The 19,595-nt window shown below is 38.9% G+C and overlaps 1 protein-coding gene across 2 annotated transcripts in view; it reads left to right on the top strand.

Moving 5' to 3' along the window:
- The window catches only part of FAM167A (family with sequence similarity 167 member A), a 57,766-nt gene extending 38,785 nt beyond the window's left edge, over window positions 1-18,981 (top strand). For both annotated transcript variants that reach the window (XM_074209506.1, XM_074209507.1), the window contains one exon: window positions 15,113-18,981. In XM_074209506.1, coding sequence (XP_074065607.1) covers window positions 15,113-15,376 — 264 coding nt within the window. In that variant the 3' untranslated portion in view covers window positions 15,377-18,981. The remainder of the gene's footprint in view (window positions 1-15,112) is intronic.
- The last annotated feature ends 614 nt before the right edge of the window (window positions 18,982-19,595 follow it).

Here is a 19,595-nt window from a genome sequence, read left to right as displayed (position 1 = left end):
CCCTAGTTAGTTGGTTCCCTGAAGCTGATTTACAGCTTCACCATTCCCCCAGACAGACTCTGGGCTTGTGTGAGCAGGTATTGGGCAATTCCACATGATCTAGAGTGCCCAGGTGACTGGAAAGCATCACCCTCAGCTTTGCTTCCAAGGTAATGCAGCCAGTGTCAAAGAGGGAGTTGGGACACAGCAGGAAGGCTCCAGAGGAAGGGCAGGGATCAGAGATGACTGGACTCTCTGTCCTTGCTCTCAAGCTGAGCCTGGAATCCAGAACATCCATGGAGAGAATTCAATCATCCTTTGGCTCTGGCCCCTGACCAGTCCTATGTTCATCATCCAGATTCCCACAGACCTTCTCCCTAAGCAGGTTAGAGTTTAACTCAAAATAAAAGAGATTATTCTTTCCTTTATCTCTGAGCTTGGTTTGAAATGTATTCCTTGTCAGAATAATAGAGGGAGAGGGAGAAAGGGAAAGAAAATGAGAGAGAGAGAGAGAGAGAGAGAGAGAGAGAGAGAGAGAGAGAGAAGAGAAAAAAGAGGAAGAGAAAGGAGAAGGAGGGAAAAGAGGAAAAAGGGAGAGTTGGGGAAAGAAGAGAGCAAGAGGAGAGAAAGAAATAGAAATATAGGAAGAGGAAGAAGTGAAGAGAAAGGGAAAGAACGGGAGAGGGGAATTAGGAAGTGAGAGAAGAGAACATAGATAATATATGGTTTTCTAAGTCAATATGCTGCTGCAAATATCCTTATGTAGTGTCCAGGGGCCCCCTTTGTATTTGAGTTTGCTCTACATGTTGCAAAAATATAGATCAAAACTGTGAGGGGGGGGGAATCACCCATCCAGATGTTTTATGCAAAACATCTGGACATAGAAGTATTTTATTTTAACCCAGTTGTCTCGAATGATATAGATACAAGCTCAGAGGGTCTTGAAAGATGAAAAGGAGGCCCAGAAAAGTTTTCACTTCTCCTACTCATTTCTGACAACTATAAAATTCTCCCTGAGGCTGTGTCTACACGCTGTCAGACACTTGGATGAAAAGAGGTTAAAATATTCCCTTAGTAGTCTATTTTTTTTTAATTTCTGGAAATTGTTGTGGTAGGGGACTAATAACTAGAAAACTTTAGCTTTATTATGGGGAGCAGTATTGATGAAAGAGCACATGAAAATTCACTAAATTTGGAATCAGAGAATGAAGGTGAGAATCCCGACTCTGTTATCGCCTATGTGATTTTAACTTCCTCCTCTGTCAAAGGAGCAATCTCTGCTCTAGATCTGATATAGAAGGGACCTAGAATTAAAAGTCCCAAGATCTAGTCATGCTATTACTACCCCCTCAAAATTCCATTTTCCAAATGTCTAAACAGAGGAGGCTGGATTCTCCAGTGCACAGCTCATTTCCTTTTGAACCCATTCTTCCTCTTAACTTCTCTATTTCTGTTCAGGGCACCACCATCTTTTAATTCTATCATGTTTGCAACATAAGAATCATCACTTTTACCCATAATATTCTGTTTGATATTATGTCTTGTGCATTCTACCATTTGATTCCTTTCTATTCATAAACCACCACTTTTGTTAAGGCTCTCATCACCTGAACTATTGCAATAGCCTTTTAAATCGTTTCCTTCCCAGTCTCTCTCTCCTCTCTGATTAATCCTTTACTCTGTTGCTAAACTGATATTCCTAAGGCATATCACTCATCATGTCACTCTTCTGCCCAAAAAGGTTTCATTGACTTTCTAGTATAAAATACAATCTCCATTATTTGGCTTTTAAAGTCCTCCACAATCTGATCTCTCTCCCGTTCTTTCCCTTTCTCTTCACTTCTTCCTCTTCCTATATTTCTATTTCTTTCTCTCCTCTTGCTCTCTTCTTTCCCCAACTCTCCCTTTTTCCTTTTTCCTCTTTTCCTTCCTTCTCCTTTCTCTTCCTCTTTTTTCTCTCCTCTCTCTCTCTCTCTCTCTCTCTCTCTCTCTCTCTCTCTCTCTCTCTCTCATTTTCCATTTTACATAGTACCAGTTTCTCTCCCCCATGCACAATACCCTCTAAACTATATAGCCAAACTGAATTGCTTGCTATTCCCCACAGATGGCTTTCTCCCTAAGTCTGTAATAGCTTTTCTTCTCATATCTGTTTTTGGAACCCTTCTCTTCCTTAAGGCTCACTGAAAGTGTGATGTCTTCCCATTTATTAGTGCCTTCCTTGAACTGTGTAGTTCATAGAATTACAGAATTTTAGAATTTGAAGAGATATTTGAGATTAAATGTATTCCCTAAAAGAAATCTCCCTCTAACATACCCAACAAATGGTTGTCCAGGCTCTGATCAAAGACTTCCAAAAAATACTGTTCCTTTACAACAGGTCTCCTGCCTCCTCCCTTAAGGAGAGAAAATGGCATGCTTTATTCTGGTCTCCTGCCTAGACTCTAACCTTTTATCAGGAAGGGAAGTGATACCATTCTACTGCACCAGGTCTAAAATTTCCTGCTGGAAGAAAAGAATGACATTCCTTTGGGCACCAGCCTTTAGTGAAAGGGGAGAAAACTCCATCATGCTAGGTCTCCTTTTTGGTCTCCTGCCTCCCTCCTGGAGAAGAGAAATGTCATAACCAATACCAAATTCCAGAGGACATAGGTCATTACATCATTTATTGAGCCTCACCTCTTGCTTGGAGGAATAACATCATTTCTTCAAATCCCAGAATTTGACCTCTCACCTGAACTGTCTACAGTCAAGACAATGAAAATCTACTTGAACTGATTCCTCAATGATTAACACATTTGCCCCATATTTATAGCTTTACCAGTGATTCTGAACTTTGGTTGTCATTAAAACCTTATTCTCCATTGCCAAATCCTTTATTCTCATTCCTTCAGCCCAATCCATCCATCCAGTCAAAACTACTCCTTCCACTATGCTCTCTAGAATGCCTCCTCATAGGCAACAAGCTTGCTTTAATCTTAAATATTTTTCCTTTCCCACTCCTTCCATCTTCTGGTTCTCAGAAAAACCTACCTCCTTTATGTTTAGATAGCATCCCTTGCTTTCTTTTACAGGCCTGGCTGTACATTCACTTATTCCCTTGACTAATTAGTCGAGGTAAAGGGGTTGGAATATCCCTTTTGCCCCATTGCCATTTTTCATGTTCTTCCTCTTCCATCATAACTCAGGAACCTGTCTTCTTCTAAGGTTCATTCAGTCCACATCTACCCAAATTTCTTGTATCTATTATCTACAAACTTCCAATTCACTTCCTTTTTTCCTCAATGAGTTTCATATTTGCTCACAATATTTCTCTTCTTATCAATTCAACCTGCCCCCATGCTAAGGAACTTCAACCCTCTCTGTTTATACTCTCACAAACACTCTCCATCATTCCTCAATTTACTTATCTTAGATGACCTAACTCTTCACTCCACTTTTGCCGAACACAAAGCTGCTCATAACTTTGATCTTGACCAACACCCTTTCCATATTCATGAACTCTGAAATCCCCCTTTCTGATCATAATTTGTATTTCCACTGTCTCTCTTTGTCTTGCAGTTCCAAACCTTGTTCTTCAACTGTGCCATCTTCCCTTCCCTTCAATCCTTTCCCTCCCAATTCATCACCCCTACATCAGCAACACCTTCCTTCCTTCCTTTCCTTGACCCTTTGATAAGCCAGTTAAATTCCATAGTCTACTTCTCTTGAATCCCTTGCTTCCTTATCCTACTACTGATCTTGCTCTACCAAGTTTCAACCTTGGATTACTTCCTCCATTGCCTTCACTCCTTCACCCATACTGCTAGACAAAGTTGGAGAAGACCATGAAATATGCCCAATGCAAATTTGCTATATTACTCAAATGGGCCCTAACTATGGCAGGCAATCATTTTACATATCCCTAAGTAAACATCTGGGGGAATTAGGTGGTACAATGAATGGAACAGGAGTCAGGATAACTTATCTTCCTGAACTCAAATTCCATTTCAGACACTTAGTAGCTGTGTAACTGGGCATCAGTTTTTACATCAGTTTGTATCAGCTCTTTATCTTTAAAATGAGCTTGAAGAGGAAATGATAAACTCTAGTATCTAATGGGTTCAAGAAGAGTTGGACATAACTGAAGTGACCAAACAGCAATGGCAATAAAGTAACCTACTATCCTATTCATCACAGTGGCTCTTCCAAACATTTCCAAATATTCCTTTTGCTCCTCCTCCTCTCACCATCTCAACTGAGAACCTTAAATCATATTTTATTTTTAAAACTGGGACCATTCACTGAGAGCTTCCTTTTCTCCTTTTCTTCTTGTCTCATATCACCTAGGGTTCTTCAATTGTTGTCTTCCCTTTCATTCCTATCTCACATGAGGAAGTGACCCTTTTCTTCCACAAGTTAAATCCCTCTACATGCACATGCTTTCCTCTCTCTCCAGCAAATTGTCCCCTTGATTCTTCTGACCCTACTGCATATCTTTTTCTTAATTTTGAATCTTTTACAATTTTTTTCCCCAATCTTGCTTCCCTCCCCCCACCCCTCACAGAAGGCAGTCTGTTAGTCTTTACATTTTTCCATGGTATACATTGATCTAAGCTGAATGGGATGAGAGAGAAATAATATCCTTAAGGAAGAAAAATAAAGTATTATGCCTGATTTTTGCACTAATGGAATGAGCAAGTCAATCGAGGTTGGTCATCACCCCCATGCTGCCACCAGGGTTCACAATGTTCCTTTGGCTCTGCTCATCCTGCTCATCATCAGTTCATGCTAATCCCTCCAGCTTCCCTGAACTCCCATCTCTCCTGGCCTCTAACAGAACAACAGTGTTCCATCACATACACACACCACATCCTGTTAAGCAATGCCCCAATTGAAGGACATTTACTTAATTTCCAGCTCTTTGCCACCATGAACAGAGGCACTATGAATATTCCCATATAAGTGATGGGTTTTCTATACATTACTAAAATTTTCTTGTTTAAGAGTAAACATAATACTCCCCCCCCCCAAAAAAATATAGACCCTCATGAGAAATAAAGGAAAGGAAAGGAAAAAAATGTGTTTCAGACTGTGTTCTGATACCATCAGCTCTATCTTGGGTGGATCACATTCTTTATGATAAGTCCATCATAAAAGTTACTTCCATATTTTTTCACTGCTGCTGTTGCTGATTGTAATTCTCTTCATCCATTCCTCCCCACTACCATGTATTATATTTTCTCTCTCCTTTCACTCTGTCCCTCTTATAAAATGTCCTGTAGGGTAGCTGAGTGATGCAGCAGACTGATCACTGGTCCTGGGACCAAGATGCCCCAAGCTCACATATCACCCCTAAGACCCAGCAACCACCCAATCCCATAGTCCTGGACAGGCCACCCAATACCAACCCCTTGTAAGAAGTAAAAAAGAAAATGTGTTATATCTGACCATTCTCTCTTATTATTTACCCTCTCCTCTATCACCTATATCCCCCCTTCCCCCTTTCCCACTTCTCTCCTTTTTACTCTAGATGTCTATACCCTATTGAGTGTATATGCTGTTGTTTCCTCTCTGAGCCATTTCTGATGAGAGTGAAGGTTCCCTCCTTCCCCCTTGCCTTCCTCCCTTCCATATCATTGCAAAAGCTCATTGTGATATATATATATATATATATATATATATATATATAATATGTAATATATATCTTTTATATGAAATATCTTAGCCTATTGAAACTCTCCTTTCTCTTACTCCCAGTGCATTTCCTTTTTAGCCATTGACTCCATTTTTACAATATATCATATCTTCAAATTCTGCTCTCTCCTGTGCTTCATCTATAAAAGCTCCTTCTACCTGCTCTATTAAATGAGAAGTTTCATATGAGTATTGTCAGTATCATTTTTTCTATGCAGGAATACATGCAGTTCATCATCATCATTAACTCCTTCATATAATTCCCTTCTCCACTCTCTATGCTTCACCTGAGTACTGTATTTGAAGTTCAAACTTTCTGTTCAGCTCTGGTCGTTTCAACAGGAACATTTGAAATTCCCCTGGTTCATTGAAAGTCTATCTTTTCCCCTGGAAGAAGATGCTCAGGTTTGCTGGGTAGTTTGATTATTGGTTGCATTCCAAGCTCTTTTGCCTTCTGGAATATTATATTCCAAGCCCTATGAGCCCTAATGTAGTTGCTGCTAAGTCCTGTGTGATCTTGACTGTAGCTCAACAATATTTGAATTCTGTCCTTCTGGCTGCTTGTAATATTTTCTCTTTGACTTGGGAGTTCGGGAACTTGGTTGTAATATTCCTGGGGGTTGCTTTTTTGGGTTTTCTTTTCAGGGGAGATCGGTGGACTCTCTCAATTTCTATTTTGCCCTCTGCTTCTAGGATATCAGGTCAATTTTCCTGTAGGATTTCTTTAAAAATGAGGTCAAAGGGGTGGCTAGGTGGTGTAGTGGATAAAGCACCGGCCTTGGAGTCAGGAGTACCTGGGTTCAAATCCGGTCCCAAGACACTTAATAATTACCTAGCTGTGTGACCTTGGGCAAGCCACTTAACCCCATTTGCCTTGTAAAAAAATGAGGTCAAAGCTCTTTTCCTGATCATGACTTTCAGGTATCCCAATAATTTTTAAATCTGTTTTCCAGATCAGTTGTTTTTTCAATGAGATGTTTCACATTTTCTTCTAGTTTTTCATTCTTTTGGTGTTGAAGTATTGTATCTTGACTTCTTGTAAAATCATCAGCTTCCTTTAGCTCCATTATACATCTGAAGTATTTGCTTTCCTCAGAGAATTTTCTTATCTGCTTTTCCTTATCTGCTTTTCTATCTGGTCAATTCTGCTTTTTAAAGCATTCTTCTCCTCAATAGTTTTTTTGAACTGTTTTATCCATTTAACCTATGCTGGTTTTTAACATGTTATTTTCTTCAGCATCACTATAGATCTCCTTGTAAGCTGCTGACTTCTTTTTCACGTTTTTCCTGCATCTTTCTCATTTCTTATCCCAGTTTTACTTCTATCTCCCTTACTTGATTTTTCAAAATCTTTTTTGAGCTCTATCATAGCCTGAGCCCAACTTCTATATTTCTTGAAGTCTTTAGATGCAGGAGTTTTTACTTCTTCATCTTCAGATTGAATATTTTGATCTTGGGATCGTAAACAAAGAATGGTGTTCCTCTTTTTTCTCTGTTTAATCATTCCTCCAGCCTGTACCTTGTTTTGGGGTGTTTCCTGAGCTTTTGAGTATTATTGGGACACCCTCTTTGGGTTTTTTTGGGGGATACCCCACTGGGACCTTTATTCCTCCGAGGTCTTATGCTCTCTTTCCTGTACTTTGATGTATAGAAGACCACAGGCACTCTCCTCTGCCCTGGAGCTGTGAGGAGGAGCCTTTCTGTCTTAGTATGGAAGGCCAAACTGCAACCTGGATCAGAGTGTGGGCAAACAGCAGAGTCCTGCCCCCGGGAGAGCAGAGAGATTTCTGCAGTCTCTCCTGATCCCTTTACCATCTATGGGCTATGCTCTGGAGGTACAGGCTGTTTTCCCCAGATTCCTACTACAGGTTCTCGCTGCAGGGCTACTCTGAGGCTAGTGCTCCTCACTCCACATTCATTCTGGTGCAGCAGAGTTCTCTCACCTCCCCTTCAAGTTGTTCCCAGTGATCCCTGGGCTGGGCTGGGCTGGACTGGGCTGTGCTGAGCTGTGGCTGGGGCTTTTTTCCAACCTCTGCTCCTGGTGAAATATACCTTTCCCACGGAGCTTCTAAGTTATCTTACCCTGGGAAATTGTATCACTCAGTCTTTCTGTGGGTTCTGACCCTCTAAATTTTGGTTAGAGTCATAATTTGATGGCCTTTGGAGTTTTGTAGGGGAAGCAGGTCCTGGGAAATGCTATCTTCATGCTGCCATCTTGGCTTCACCACCACCCCCTTACCACATATCTTCAATAATCCTCATCTGATGATTTCATTCCCACTATCTAAAGATATCATAGGGCAGCTAGGTAGTACAGTAGATAGAGGTGCCATGCTTGGAGTCAGAAAGACTCATCTTCCAGAGCTCCAATCTCACCTCCAACAGTTGCTAGCTCTGTGGCCCTGGGCAAGTCACTTGACTCTACCTCAATTTCCTCAACTATAAAATTAGCTGAAGTAGGAAATGGTAAACTATTCCAGTAACTTTACCAAGAAAACCCCAAATAGAATCATGAAGAGTCAGGCATATTGCAAAATAAGACTGATTATTATGATTATGATTATTACTATTATTATCATACATTTAACTTCAGACTTCAGAAATAATTTCAAAAGATCTATAATCCTGCCTCTGTAGGAAATACCAAAGAAATTGATGCCATATCTCTTCTCCTTTTTTAATGGCACAACTCCTTAAGAAAGCCAACAGCTATTATAGATGCCTTCACTTTCTTTTCTTTAACTTTCTTTTTTAACTATAGTTTGATGACAACCCAAACTGCTCTTTTTTTTAAAGATTTTTCAAGGCAATGGGGTTAAGTGGCTTGCCCAAGGCCACACAGCTAGGGAATTATTAAGTGTTTGAGGTCAGGTTTGAACCCAGGTACTCCTGACTCCAAGGCAGGTGCTCTATTCACTGCTCCACCTAGCTGCCCCAAAACTGTTCTTTTCAAAGTTACCTAATATCCCTTATTTACCAAATCTAATGGTCTTCTTTCAATCATATCCTTCTTGACCTCTCTGCAGCCTCTGACATTATTGATCCTTCCCTTCTTTTACATGATACCCTCTTCTCTCTAGGTTTCTGTGATACTTTTAAATCCTGAGTTTTTCCTCCTACTTGACTACTCCTCAGTTTCTTTTGCTAGATCTTTGCCTGCTAAAAGTATGTGTCCCCTGACTCTCTTCTGGGCTCTTTGTATATACTGTTTTCTCTTTCCCCTTTATACTATTTCACTCGATGATATCATCAGCTTCCATAATTATGCTAATGATTTTTAGATCTTCTCTGCCAGTCTTAACTTCTCTCCTAATTTTCAATCTTATACTCCAACTGTCTGTTAGACAGTTCAAACTGGATGTCCTGTAGACATCTTAAATTCAACATGTCTAAAACTGATTTCATTATCTTTTATTCAAAATTCTCCTCTCTTCTTAAATTCCCTTTTATACTGTCAAGGGCATTGCCATGCTCTGGGTCAACCAGAGTTACAACCTAGATGTCATTTTCAACTCCTCTCTCCAATCTTTGGCCAAACTCTCTCGATTTTACCTTCATAACATTTCTTTCACATACTCACTTTCTCTTCTGACACTACTAGTGCCAGTCCTAATCACCTCACACATGGACTATTTCAATAACTTGTTGTTGGTCTGCTGCCACAGATCTCTCCTCACCACAACCCATCCCTTCCTCAGCTGTCAAAATAATCTTCCTATATTGCAGATCTGACCATGTCTCTTCCCCTGTCCCAATTCAGTAAACTTTAATGGTTCCCTATTATGTCCAGGATCAAATATGAAATCCTCTGATATTTAAAGATGTTGGCTGTGCCCCTTTCTATCTCACTCTTCTTATACCTTACAACCCAGTTCCCTGACTTTTCTGTGATCCAATGACATGGGCTTCCTTACTCTTTATCTCACAAGACATTCCATCTCCTGATGGAGCATTTTCACTGATTCTTCCTCATACCTTCCTCATCTTCTCCTGTTTCCATCAAGTCTCAGCTAAAATCTTATCTTCTCTAAAAAGTCTCTCCTGACACACCTCCCTTTAATATTAATTCTTTCCTTCTATTGATTACCTGGATTTATCCTGTATATACTTTGTTGGCATATGGTTGTCTTCACATTGGTTCTTGTATTAGACTGAGATTGTCTTAAAAGCACTCACCGTCTTTTGTCCTTTTTTGTTTCTCCAGTATTTAGCATGGTGTCTTGAATATAACAGATGCTTAATAAATGTTTATTGACTGATTCAACACCTGATCATTGAGTTTTAATTTTTGGACAGTTCTAATTGTTAAGTTCTCCTTGATATGTTTACTAATTTTATCTTGGTTTTATCTTTTAGGACCAAATGGAATATATCTTATCTGTCTTCCACATGAGATTACAGATACTTGAATATAAATTTCATGTTCCATGAATCTCCTCTTCTCCAGGCTAAACATCCCCAGTTCCTTCAAATGCTTCATTATTCTGACCCTCAATTTTTCATCTTTAAAATTATGAGATTGAACTGGCTCTCTAAGTCTATGAATTTATTATTCTTATTTTATTTTGGTCTGAACAAAAAATCCTTGAGGGAAACGTGAAAGCAGGGGAAAAACCAGCTGAAATGGTATATACCTTTTCATCTTCCTGATTTTTCTGAATGATATCTGAAAAGAAAGCAAACAACATCAAAACCTCTTGTCCCACAGCAAATTTGGCCTAGGCTTTAGAAAAGAGAAGGATCAAACACTCCTTCTTCCATATTCCTTGGCCTCCCTGCCTCCAACCAGTCTCCAAGAAGTTCCAACCACGGGAATATACTACCTCATTCCTATTCAGAACAAATTCAAATCCCATTACAAAGAAGGATTCTGTAAAGCAAAGTAACCCCTTACCTCCCTGTTCAGGACATTCAAATAATCCTTGTAGTCAGGGATTATTTTGTTCTTGTCTTTGCATCTCCACTGCCTAGCCCAATGCTTTGCAAACAGTAATGCTTAGAAAGCACTTGTTGATTTGAATTGAATGCTCCAAATACATTCAGAAAATAGATTGGGGGTTTTTTTTATATAACTTCAAGGTTAATAGAGCCTATTACATCATCTCATCTGATCTTTAGTATAACTTAATGAGATAGTTACTGTTAATTAATCAGCAATTACTTATTAAGCAGTTATTTGTAAGCTACTGTGCTAAATTACTGGGGTTATAAAGACAAAGGTGATAAGTCCTTGTAATCAAGGAGTTTATATTCTAATTGTGGAGATAACATTTGCACATAAAACAACAATATGCGGGATAAGTACAAGATGGAAAAAAGAGAAGTTTGAAAAACTACTTTTGGTCTTATTATCCCCATTTTACAGTTGAGAAAACTGAAGCTCAGTGATATACCCATCAAAGTTGGGATCTGATACATTTTCACTGGATCTTCCTCTTACCCTCCTCATCTCCTCCTCCTTCCTCCATGTCTCAGCTAAAATCTTATCTTTAAGAAGTCATTCTGACACTCCATCCCACTTTTAACATTAATGCTTTCCTTCTATTGATTATCCAGATTTATCCTGTATATACCTTGTTGGCACATAGATGTCTTCATATTCTTTCCCATTACATCTTTCTTACTCAAATTTTAAAAAAAGGAGTGGAGAGTGGGTGTTCAACAATGATTATCATTCTGATTGCAACAATAAAATTGTCCCTCATAGCAGGCATTTTATAGTGGCTATGAGTTGCTTTCACATTCTTTATATATTTATTTCAAAACATTTCTCATTTAGGCTTCCTTCTATCCTTTGAAACTGCTAGTACCTTGGTATGTATGCCCTCTTTATCCTCACTTGGACTATTGCAATAGCCGATTGTTCTCCTTATCTCAAATCCCTCCCCCCTCCACACACACACACTCCAGTTCATTCTTCGCTCAACTATAAAAACTATCTTTTTCAGGTCTAACCATGTTCTCCCAATCTTCTTTCCAATTAAGTAAACTCCAGTGGTTCCCTATTACCTCCAAGATAAGGTATAAAATTTTTTGTTTGGTTTTTAAAACCATTTGTACCTTGTCTTGTTTTCATCTAATACTGTCCCACAAACTCTGTGATCCATTGATACTGGCCTCCTGGCTATTGGTCACATAAGATATCCCATATCCTCATCTCCTCTGTGAATTTTCATTGGCTTTCTACCATGCTTGTAATCTTCTCCTTCCTTGATTATGTCTCCTGGTTTTTTTGGGTTCCTTCACATCTCAACTAAAATTCCACCTTCTACCAGAACTCTTTCCTCAATTGTCTTAATACTAGTACTTTCTGTCTGAGATTATACTGTATATATCTTGTTCGTACATTTTTGTGGGGGGAGAACATGTTGTTTCCCCAATTAGATTATAAATTCCTTGGGGGCAGAGGCTCTTTTTATTTCTTTGTATCTTCAATGACTAACACAATATCTGGCATACAGTAGATACCTAATAACTACTTATTGACTTGGGAAGACAACAGAGTCCCACACACTTAGGTAGTGAACTAGACTTTCCACTCTCCCGACACAATAAGATTTCAAATTTCTCTCACCAAGTCAATTACAGTAATTAAAGATTTAGCTGGAGAATAATCCACACCCCTAAGAACCAAATAAATGCTATTATTTTTCCTCTGAAAAAAATTTATCACACCAACATGGGCTGTGCCTTTGTCCAGGCCACCTTTGCTCAGGACCCCCAGGGAGTGAGCAATTAGGAAAGCGGCTCATTGCATATTTCCCATAATGAATCAAGAATGGGTGAAAAAATAATTTGTAAAGTTATTAATCACCAAGTAGCATACCTTGGGGACAAGGGTATGGATTAAAATCCCAAGGGTAAGGATTAAAACAAGCAAATTCTGTTAAGTACTTGGGTTCTTTATCCTAGCCAGAAGAAAAAAAATGGAAGCCATGTATAACAGAAAACATTGTATTATGTTCCTGGGTTTCTGTTTCCCCTTCTGTAAAATGAAGCCTCTAAAGTCGCTTCTAGCTCTAACCAGGTACATTGCTATTAACTGTTTCTATGAACCTGGGCACATGTTTATCCTTGATCCGTATGTGAAAGAGACAGAATAGAGATTGAGTTGAAATCACTCTGTCCTCCTGAAGATTGCATTGTTTTTAAGAACATAAGCTTTCTTAAAATAAGATCAATATCTTCAAAATCCAAGGGACAATGGAAGTGGGAAAATGTATTTTAGTTTCCCTGATTAGTTCAAGCCTCTGCCTGGCATCCCAAGATGCCTTGTTCAAATCCATTTGGCTCCAGCACCAGGAAGGTTCATCATTAACAAAGGTATACTACATAGCTTAACCATGACTTCATAAAATCAGCAAAACAATTGCTCTCTGCAAGTTGAGGCAGAGTAAACAGTGAGGAGGAAGAACTCAGGAAATTTGTGGGGATAGACAGCAAGCCCAGGTAGTGAGAGAATCTGCCCCAAAGTCATAGCTCTAGAAGGACCAAAGTCAAAGATCAGGCATCCCTGAGGAAAGTCTGACACCCAGAATGTATAGGGGAGGGACAGAAATCTTTAAGCCCGAATTGTTCACTGTACTTTGTCAACTTTAATCAGATTTATGAATATATAGCAATATAAATATTGCATCTCCTATTTGTTACTTGTTTGACCTTGGAAGAGTCACTTAACTGATAATGAGCTTCAGTTTTCTTATTTGTAATGTTAGGCTAGATGACCTCTGAGGTTCCTTCTTCCTTTAAATCCTATGAAGATCCTATAATCCCTTCTTCTCTAAATATTAAACAACTTCTCTTTACATAACTTTTAAGATTTGAAAATTATTCTACATATATTATCTCTTTCAATCTTTATAATATCTCTTTCAATCTTTATAATATTCTAGGGGTGGCTAGGTGGTGCAGTGGATAGAGCACCGACCTTGGAGTCAGGAGTACCTGGGTTCAAATCCAACCTCAGACACTTAATAATTACCTAGCCATGTGGCCTTGGTCAAGCCACTTAACCCCAGTGCCTTGAAAAAAATCTAAAAGAATCTTTACAATATTCTTATGAAGATGGTATTGTTACCCCCATTTTCCAGATAAGGTAACTGAGAGACTTTGAGGTTAAATGACTTGTCTAGGATCATATACCTAAGCATCAGAGGCAAGATCTGAATCTAAGTTTTCCTGGTTCCTGGGGTAGCAGCAAATCCTGCCTCTCATAATTACTAGTTGTATTATCCTGGGCAAGTGAATTAACTCTGTTTGTCTCAGCTTCCTCAACTGTAAAATGAGTTGGAGAAAGAAATGGCAAACTGTTCCTGTATTTTTGCCAAGAAAACCTCAAATGGGATCACAAAGATTCAGACACAACTGAAACGACTGAACAACTTTCCTGGTTTCACTGAAAACACATCATGTAGTCTCTTTATCTGGGACTATGAATTGAAATAACCTTAGAGTAGATCATCTATTCTAACTTCCTGTCAGAGAGAAGTGCCTTATAGAAAGCTTACATTACCAATTAGTGACAAATCATGGACTAGGAGCTAGATCACAGCAAGATCAACAGATATTAACGAGTAATGCAGCAGAAAGAAAGAGTACCAGAACAGGAGTTTGAAGGTCTGGGTTTAAAATTAATAGTGTGACTTTTAAGTGATTCATTGTCAACATCTTCAAATGTTTTCAACTTAAGTGACTTTAATCACTTGAAAAGTTTCTGAGCTTCAGCTTATTCATCTGGAAATCAGAAATCACAGATACCCTTTTTTGCCTTTCTGACAGGGTCATTGACAACCAATTGTTAAAATAGATGATAGAATTCTGGACCCTGGCATCAGGAAGATCTGAGTTCAGACATTTTCTACATGAGTGACCCTAGGCAGATCATTCCACCTCTGTGAAACTGAAGATAATAAGAGCACATACCTCCCAGGGTTGTTTTGAGTATCATATACGATAATAATTATAAAGCATTTAGCAGAGTGCTGACATATAATAAACACCATATAAGTGTTATTTTATTATTATTATTCTCATTATTAAATGAAGCAATGGAGATTTCCAAACAAGGGCTTCCTAAATGAAAGGCTTTTTTACTAAAATGCATTCCCCTTTCCCTTATGTTAAATACTAAGCAAATAAGAACTTTTGATAAGATCAAAATATATGTAATAAGCAGAAAAGGGTTTAGGACCCCTCTCCTTCAATTTCCCAGGGTAGGGCTACATTGGTGCATTCAATATCTATCTCTATTGCTATTGTTGGGTCTCAGCTACTTTATCTGTCTTTGACCATGTGTCCATTTTCAGCATGATAACTTTTTGTCTTTGTCTCTGGGGCAAATGAACGTGTACATTTAAAACCCCTAACTTTATTAAGTCTTCTCATAGACAAGATAAACTTTATTAGAAAATAAGTGAGTCTCTCATTTACCTCTAACCCTGCGCTAATTTTTGGCTCCCAGGCAGAGATGCGTTTGCAGGATCAGCAGTTGGCCCGGCAACTGATGCGACTTCGCAGTGACATCAACAAACTGAAGATTGAACAGACCTGCCACCTCCACCGGAGAATGCTCAATGATGCTACGTATGAGTTAGAGGAAAGAGATGAGCTGTCTGACCTCTTCTGTGACTCTCCCTTGGCTTCCTCCTTCAGCCTCTCCACTCCACTTAAGGTCATTGGAGTGACCAAGATGAACATTAACACCCGCAGGTTCTCCCTTTGCTGAAGGAGAATGAGATGAGGAGGTCATCAAAAGGGGAGTGGTGGCAGTAAAGGGTTGGCAGGGAGATACACAAGCTAAGATGCCTAATAGCAATGGAGCAAGTCCCGTGTAGAGGTAGATAGCAGAGTCAGGCTTCCCTGAGAAACTTCCAGGTCCTACCCAATGGCTGGGTTGTACTAGGATCCACAAGAAAGGAGGTTGAAGCACTCTCAGGTAGTTGTTAATAAGGTCATGGAAGCCTTCAAGACTTCTTATCCATTTAATATCTGAGTGATCCTTCTATAAAACTATTTTACTAGTGATAGTGCTGTAAGAGATTGGTGCCTTCCAACCTCTTACTCTAACCTGCCCTCCATCCCATGCCCATGTGCCTGTGAACACAAATCACTGGTGCTAAGACCAGGGCTCTCGAAGGGAGGGAAAAATCCCCCTGCCCCAGGTACTGTGGCCCTACCTTTATCCCTGAAGGATCTCAATGAGTATCAGATATAATGTCCCTCAAAGTATAGGGAAGTGATCCTTCTGCTTGGTGTACTCATTTCAGTGTCAGTGTCCCCGCAGTGTTGAATCTAAAATGATCTCCATGTTTTCAATCCAACTCAAATCAGTTCAGTAAGCATTGGCACAGTGGATAAAAAGTGAAAAAATAATAGTAATGTCTTCTTTCAAGAAGCCTACATTCTTCTGAGTGAATGGCAAGACTTCATCTTTCATCCATATAGGCAGTAGACACATTTTTCCACAGAATTTCCTGGAAAGAAAGCCCTTAGAACCCATAGCTAGAATCATGTGATCCTGGCTACAGGCATTACCTTCCAAGAGTCAGTAAGGATGGTCAAAGCTATTGCCAGTTTTTGACTTAGGGTCTTGGGCAGCAATTGGAAGAGATCATCATTTGTGCTGGGTAATCTGATAGACCTTCTCTAATATAACAAGTTAGGAAACATTTACTATCATTAAGCAAAAAATCCCCAAGAGAACCTCCAAAGAAGTCCTGTACTGCTTCTTCTGTTTCTCCATGCTGTCTCATGCCCAGGGGATCACCAATTGATTGAACTCAATTTTCCTCCAAAGGATATTCATATCCTCACCTAGTGAGTGCCAGAAAATGCCTCTTTACTGAGTTTGGTAGTATCACCACCTTAACCTTATTTCCACTTCTACTGCCTTCTCACAAAGACAATCAAAATCAGTTATCACCAAGCCTCTATAGCACATAACCAATTTCTCCATTCTGTTTGAACTAAATGATTATTTACAATAGCAGGTAACTGATTGATTCTACCCAAACTGGTTGGTGTGATAGAGTACAGGGCCTTAGACAAAATGCTTTCTTTTTTCATAGGGCTATCTTCACTGAGGCTATAAAGGTCAATGTCTGAGAGAACTCAGACACAACAAATCCAAAAAAAAATCAATGTAACATCATATATCAAAATGTTCTCAATTCAATAATAGTTGAATTAAAAAAGTATTAAATTCGGACCTAAGAAAAATCCATTGATCTCAATTTTATCCAACTCCCTCATATTGAAAGCTCTACTCACAACATGCTCAAAGTCATAAAGCTACTTAGTAATGTATGAGTTTAGCCATTAATCTCTATACAGCCATTTCTCTGGGTTCAGTGTCCTAGAGTAATTTCTCTTACTTTAATCAAATACATTACAATTCAAATCATTTCCCAGCCCTACTTCCTCCACCATTATAATCCTCTTTTTTGAGTTTGGAATGTTTTGACCAACCCCAGCTGGTGTCTGAACAGCAGAGAACACAAGGATTAACATTTCCATTCTTTAAGCACAACATCCCAGTGCTCTTACTGCTTTTTTTTTAAGGCTCCACAGGGATTGGTCAACACATATTTAAGAATTTTTATCCTGTTTCCTGATTAAAGATCTTTCCCCCCAATCCATAAGCACAACTCCAACAAAGACAAAAAAACACCCCCACCTTGCAGAAGAGAGCCTGGGCTATAAAAATGTCCTTTACGTGAAAATGTGCACATAAGCAATTAATTCTTTGGAATATACAAGTAAGGGAAAGAGTGAAGAAGAGAAATATAAAGTTTTTGTGAGAAATCAATAACATAAATGGTAAACAATAACTTGAACTGTTTTTGGAGTTTTCTAGAGGGCCAAGGGCTTGACTATTTCTATCACCTGAAGCAGGTAGGAGAAGGACAAGACAGTCATCTAAAATAAACTTAGCTAGAGTTTTGATTTCCAGCTTCTAATTGGGAAAAAAATAGGATGTTTGTAGCCCAAGTGTATCCCTGGTGGGGAAGTTCTAAGAACATGGGTCCTGGGCTCCTACTCTGAATGCTTTTTGTAGAAGTTGGAGACTAGCTTAATAACGACTCCAGTGCTTACCTAGAAACACCAGCACATTCTAAAGAGGCACTCCTGAGCTTCTTGGGGGAAAAGGCCTTTAATGTAATATGGAAATGCAAGGTTAGTGGGAACAGAAATCTAATTTACTATGAGATAGAGAAGATAATCTCTTCTCCCATATCTACAGAGGCATGTGTTTCACATAAACTAGACACCTAGGCATTCAGAAATACATTCACACACCTCAAACATAGGTTCAGTCAGAACAATTTTAGACATATCTGATGGGAGCTGACTAACTTGAATTGCATTCTTATTTTTAGCCCAAGTCCATAATCGATCCAAAAGATTATACAAAGACAAGCCCTTAAGATAGATGGAAAAACATGAATTGACCCATTAATTGACTCAATACATTCCTTTATTTAATTTAGCTATTAAATGCATGGAACTATCAGCACAGTGATAAATATAATATGGATTTGCCTGCTCCCCCCCACATTCTAGTAGGAGAGACAATTACCAATAATGAAGGGACAAGTGGCTAGAACATGCTTGTATAAAAACACAATGAAACTTTAGTGAAAGAAGGCAGTTGCTGACAAATGACCGCAAGTTTTCCAATTGTCACTATTTTCCAGTAGGAATTAAGATAAGAGGCATTCCCATCACTTTTTCTGTTTCAATCATAGTTTTGTCTTGAGAGTATTCCTTTGTGGATTGGTCCTGTCTTAGGCAAATTGTTACACAGGAAAAATTCCATCTCTTTTCCCTCCCCACTCTCCATAAAACAAAGTTAATTGTTCAAGGTAGGCCTTAACTGTCTCTGCCAGTGGAGTCACCAGATTTATAGAGGATTTATAAAGCTTTTATAAAATCTGGTCCAATATATGTATTATGTCTCCTGCTTGCAATGTTTCCTTAATCTGTTCATCTCTTCCTGTGCCAAGTGACCCTTAGATGTGACATTCAGCAGACATACTGTTGTGTCCAAGTAACATTGTCTAATGGCTTCGTACTTATAGTTGCCAATCATAGTGGCCTAGAGACCCTGAGATATCCAGAAAAAGGTCTCCAATTTTGGATCTCCTCACCTATATCTCCTAGCAATACCAAGTGCTATTACATAGCTGACAGACAATTTCTAATTTTATTTTTTATGATTATTTGTTTCTAAATTTCTGTTAGAAAAAGCAAAATAAAAAACTAAATAAAAACTTGTGCATTTTAAAAAGCAAAGTGGATGATTTCAGAGTGTCATATCATCACAAAAATATTTACCATTTTCCCTTTTCTCATTTTCTCTGGTTTTATATTTCTTCCAAAGAAAACTGCGGGAATTTTAATGTTTTGAAGCTACAGACTGAAGCAAGTGAGCACAGGACATAGAGCTAGGAGCCTCTGGATATATGTTTTACACAAACTCAGTGCTACTCTATCCTATTTGTTTTCTTCTCTCAAATTGGGGACCTGGGAAGATGGAACTATCAGAAGGGGGAAAAAGAGCCTGAAGTTCACCAAACTAAATGACTGATGGGAGGGGGGAGGGGAAAGAAAGAAATTCAGGGTTTTTTTTTTAAGATAAGATCAAGTAAAGTTACTTGGACCAAGACTGACTTTGTGGTCAGGGGACCTGAGTTCAAATCTCACCTCTGAGGCTTATTGTATGAACTTGGGCAAGTCCCTTATGGGGCCATAAATTTAGAACTGAAAGGGCCTTTAGAGGACTTTGAGTCCAACGACCTCATTTTATAGGAAATAAAAACTGAGAGAGGTTAACTGACTTGTGTAAAGTGATAGTCATCAATAAAATAGGATTTGAACTTCCCTTCCTGGCTTTAAGTACTGCACACTTTCTGTATTATACAATCTAGCAAACCTTAACCTCT

Source organism: Macrotis lagotis, chromosome 1, assembly GCF_037893015.1.
Source record: "Macrotis lagotis isolate mMagLag1 chromosome 1, bilby.v1.9.chrom.fasta, whole genome shotgun sequence".
Taxonomy (NCBI): Eukaryota; Metazoa; Chordata; class Mammalia; order Peramelemorphia; family Peramelidae; genus Macrotis; species Macrotis lagotis.
This window is presented reverse-complemented; position numbering and strand designations above follow the sequence as displayed.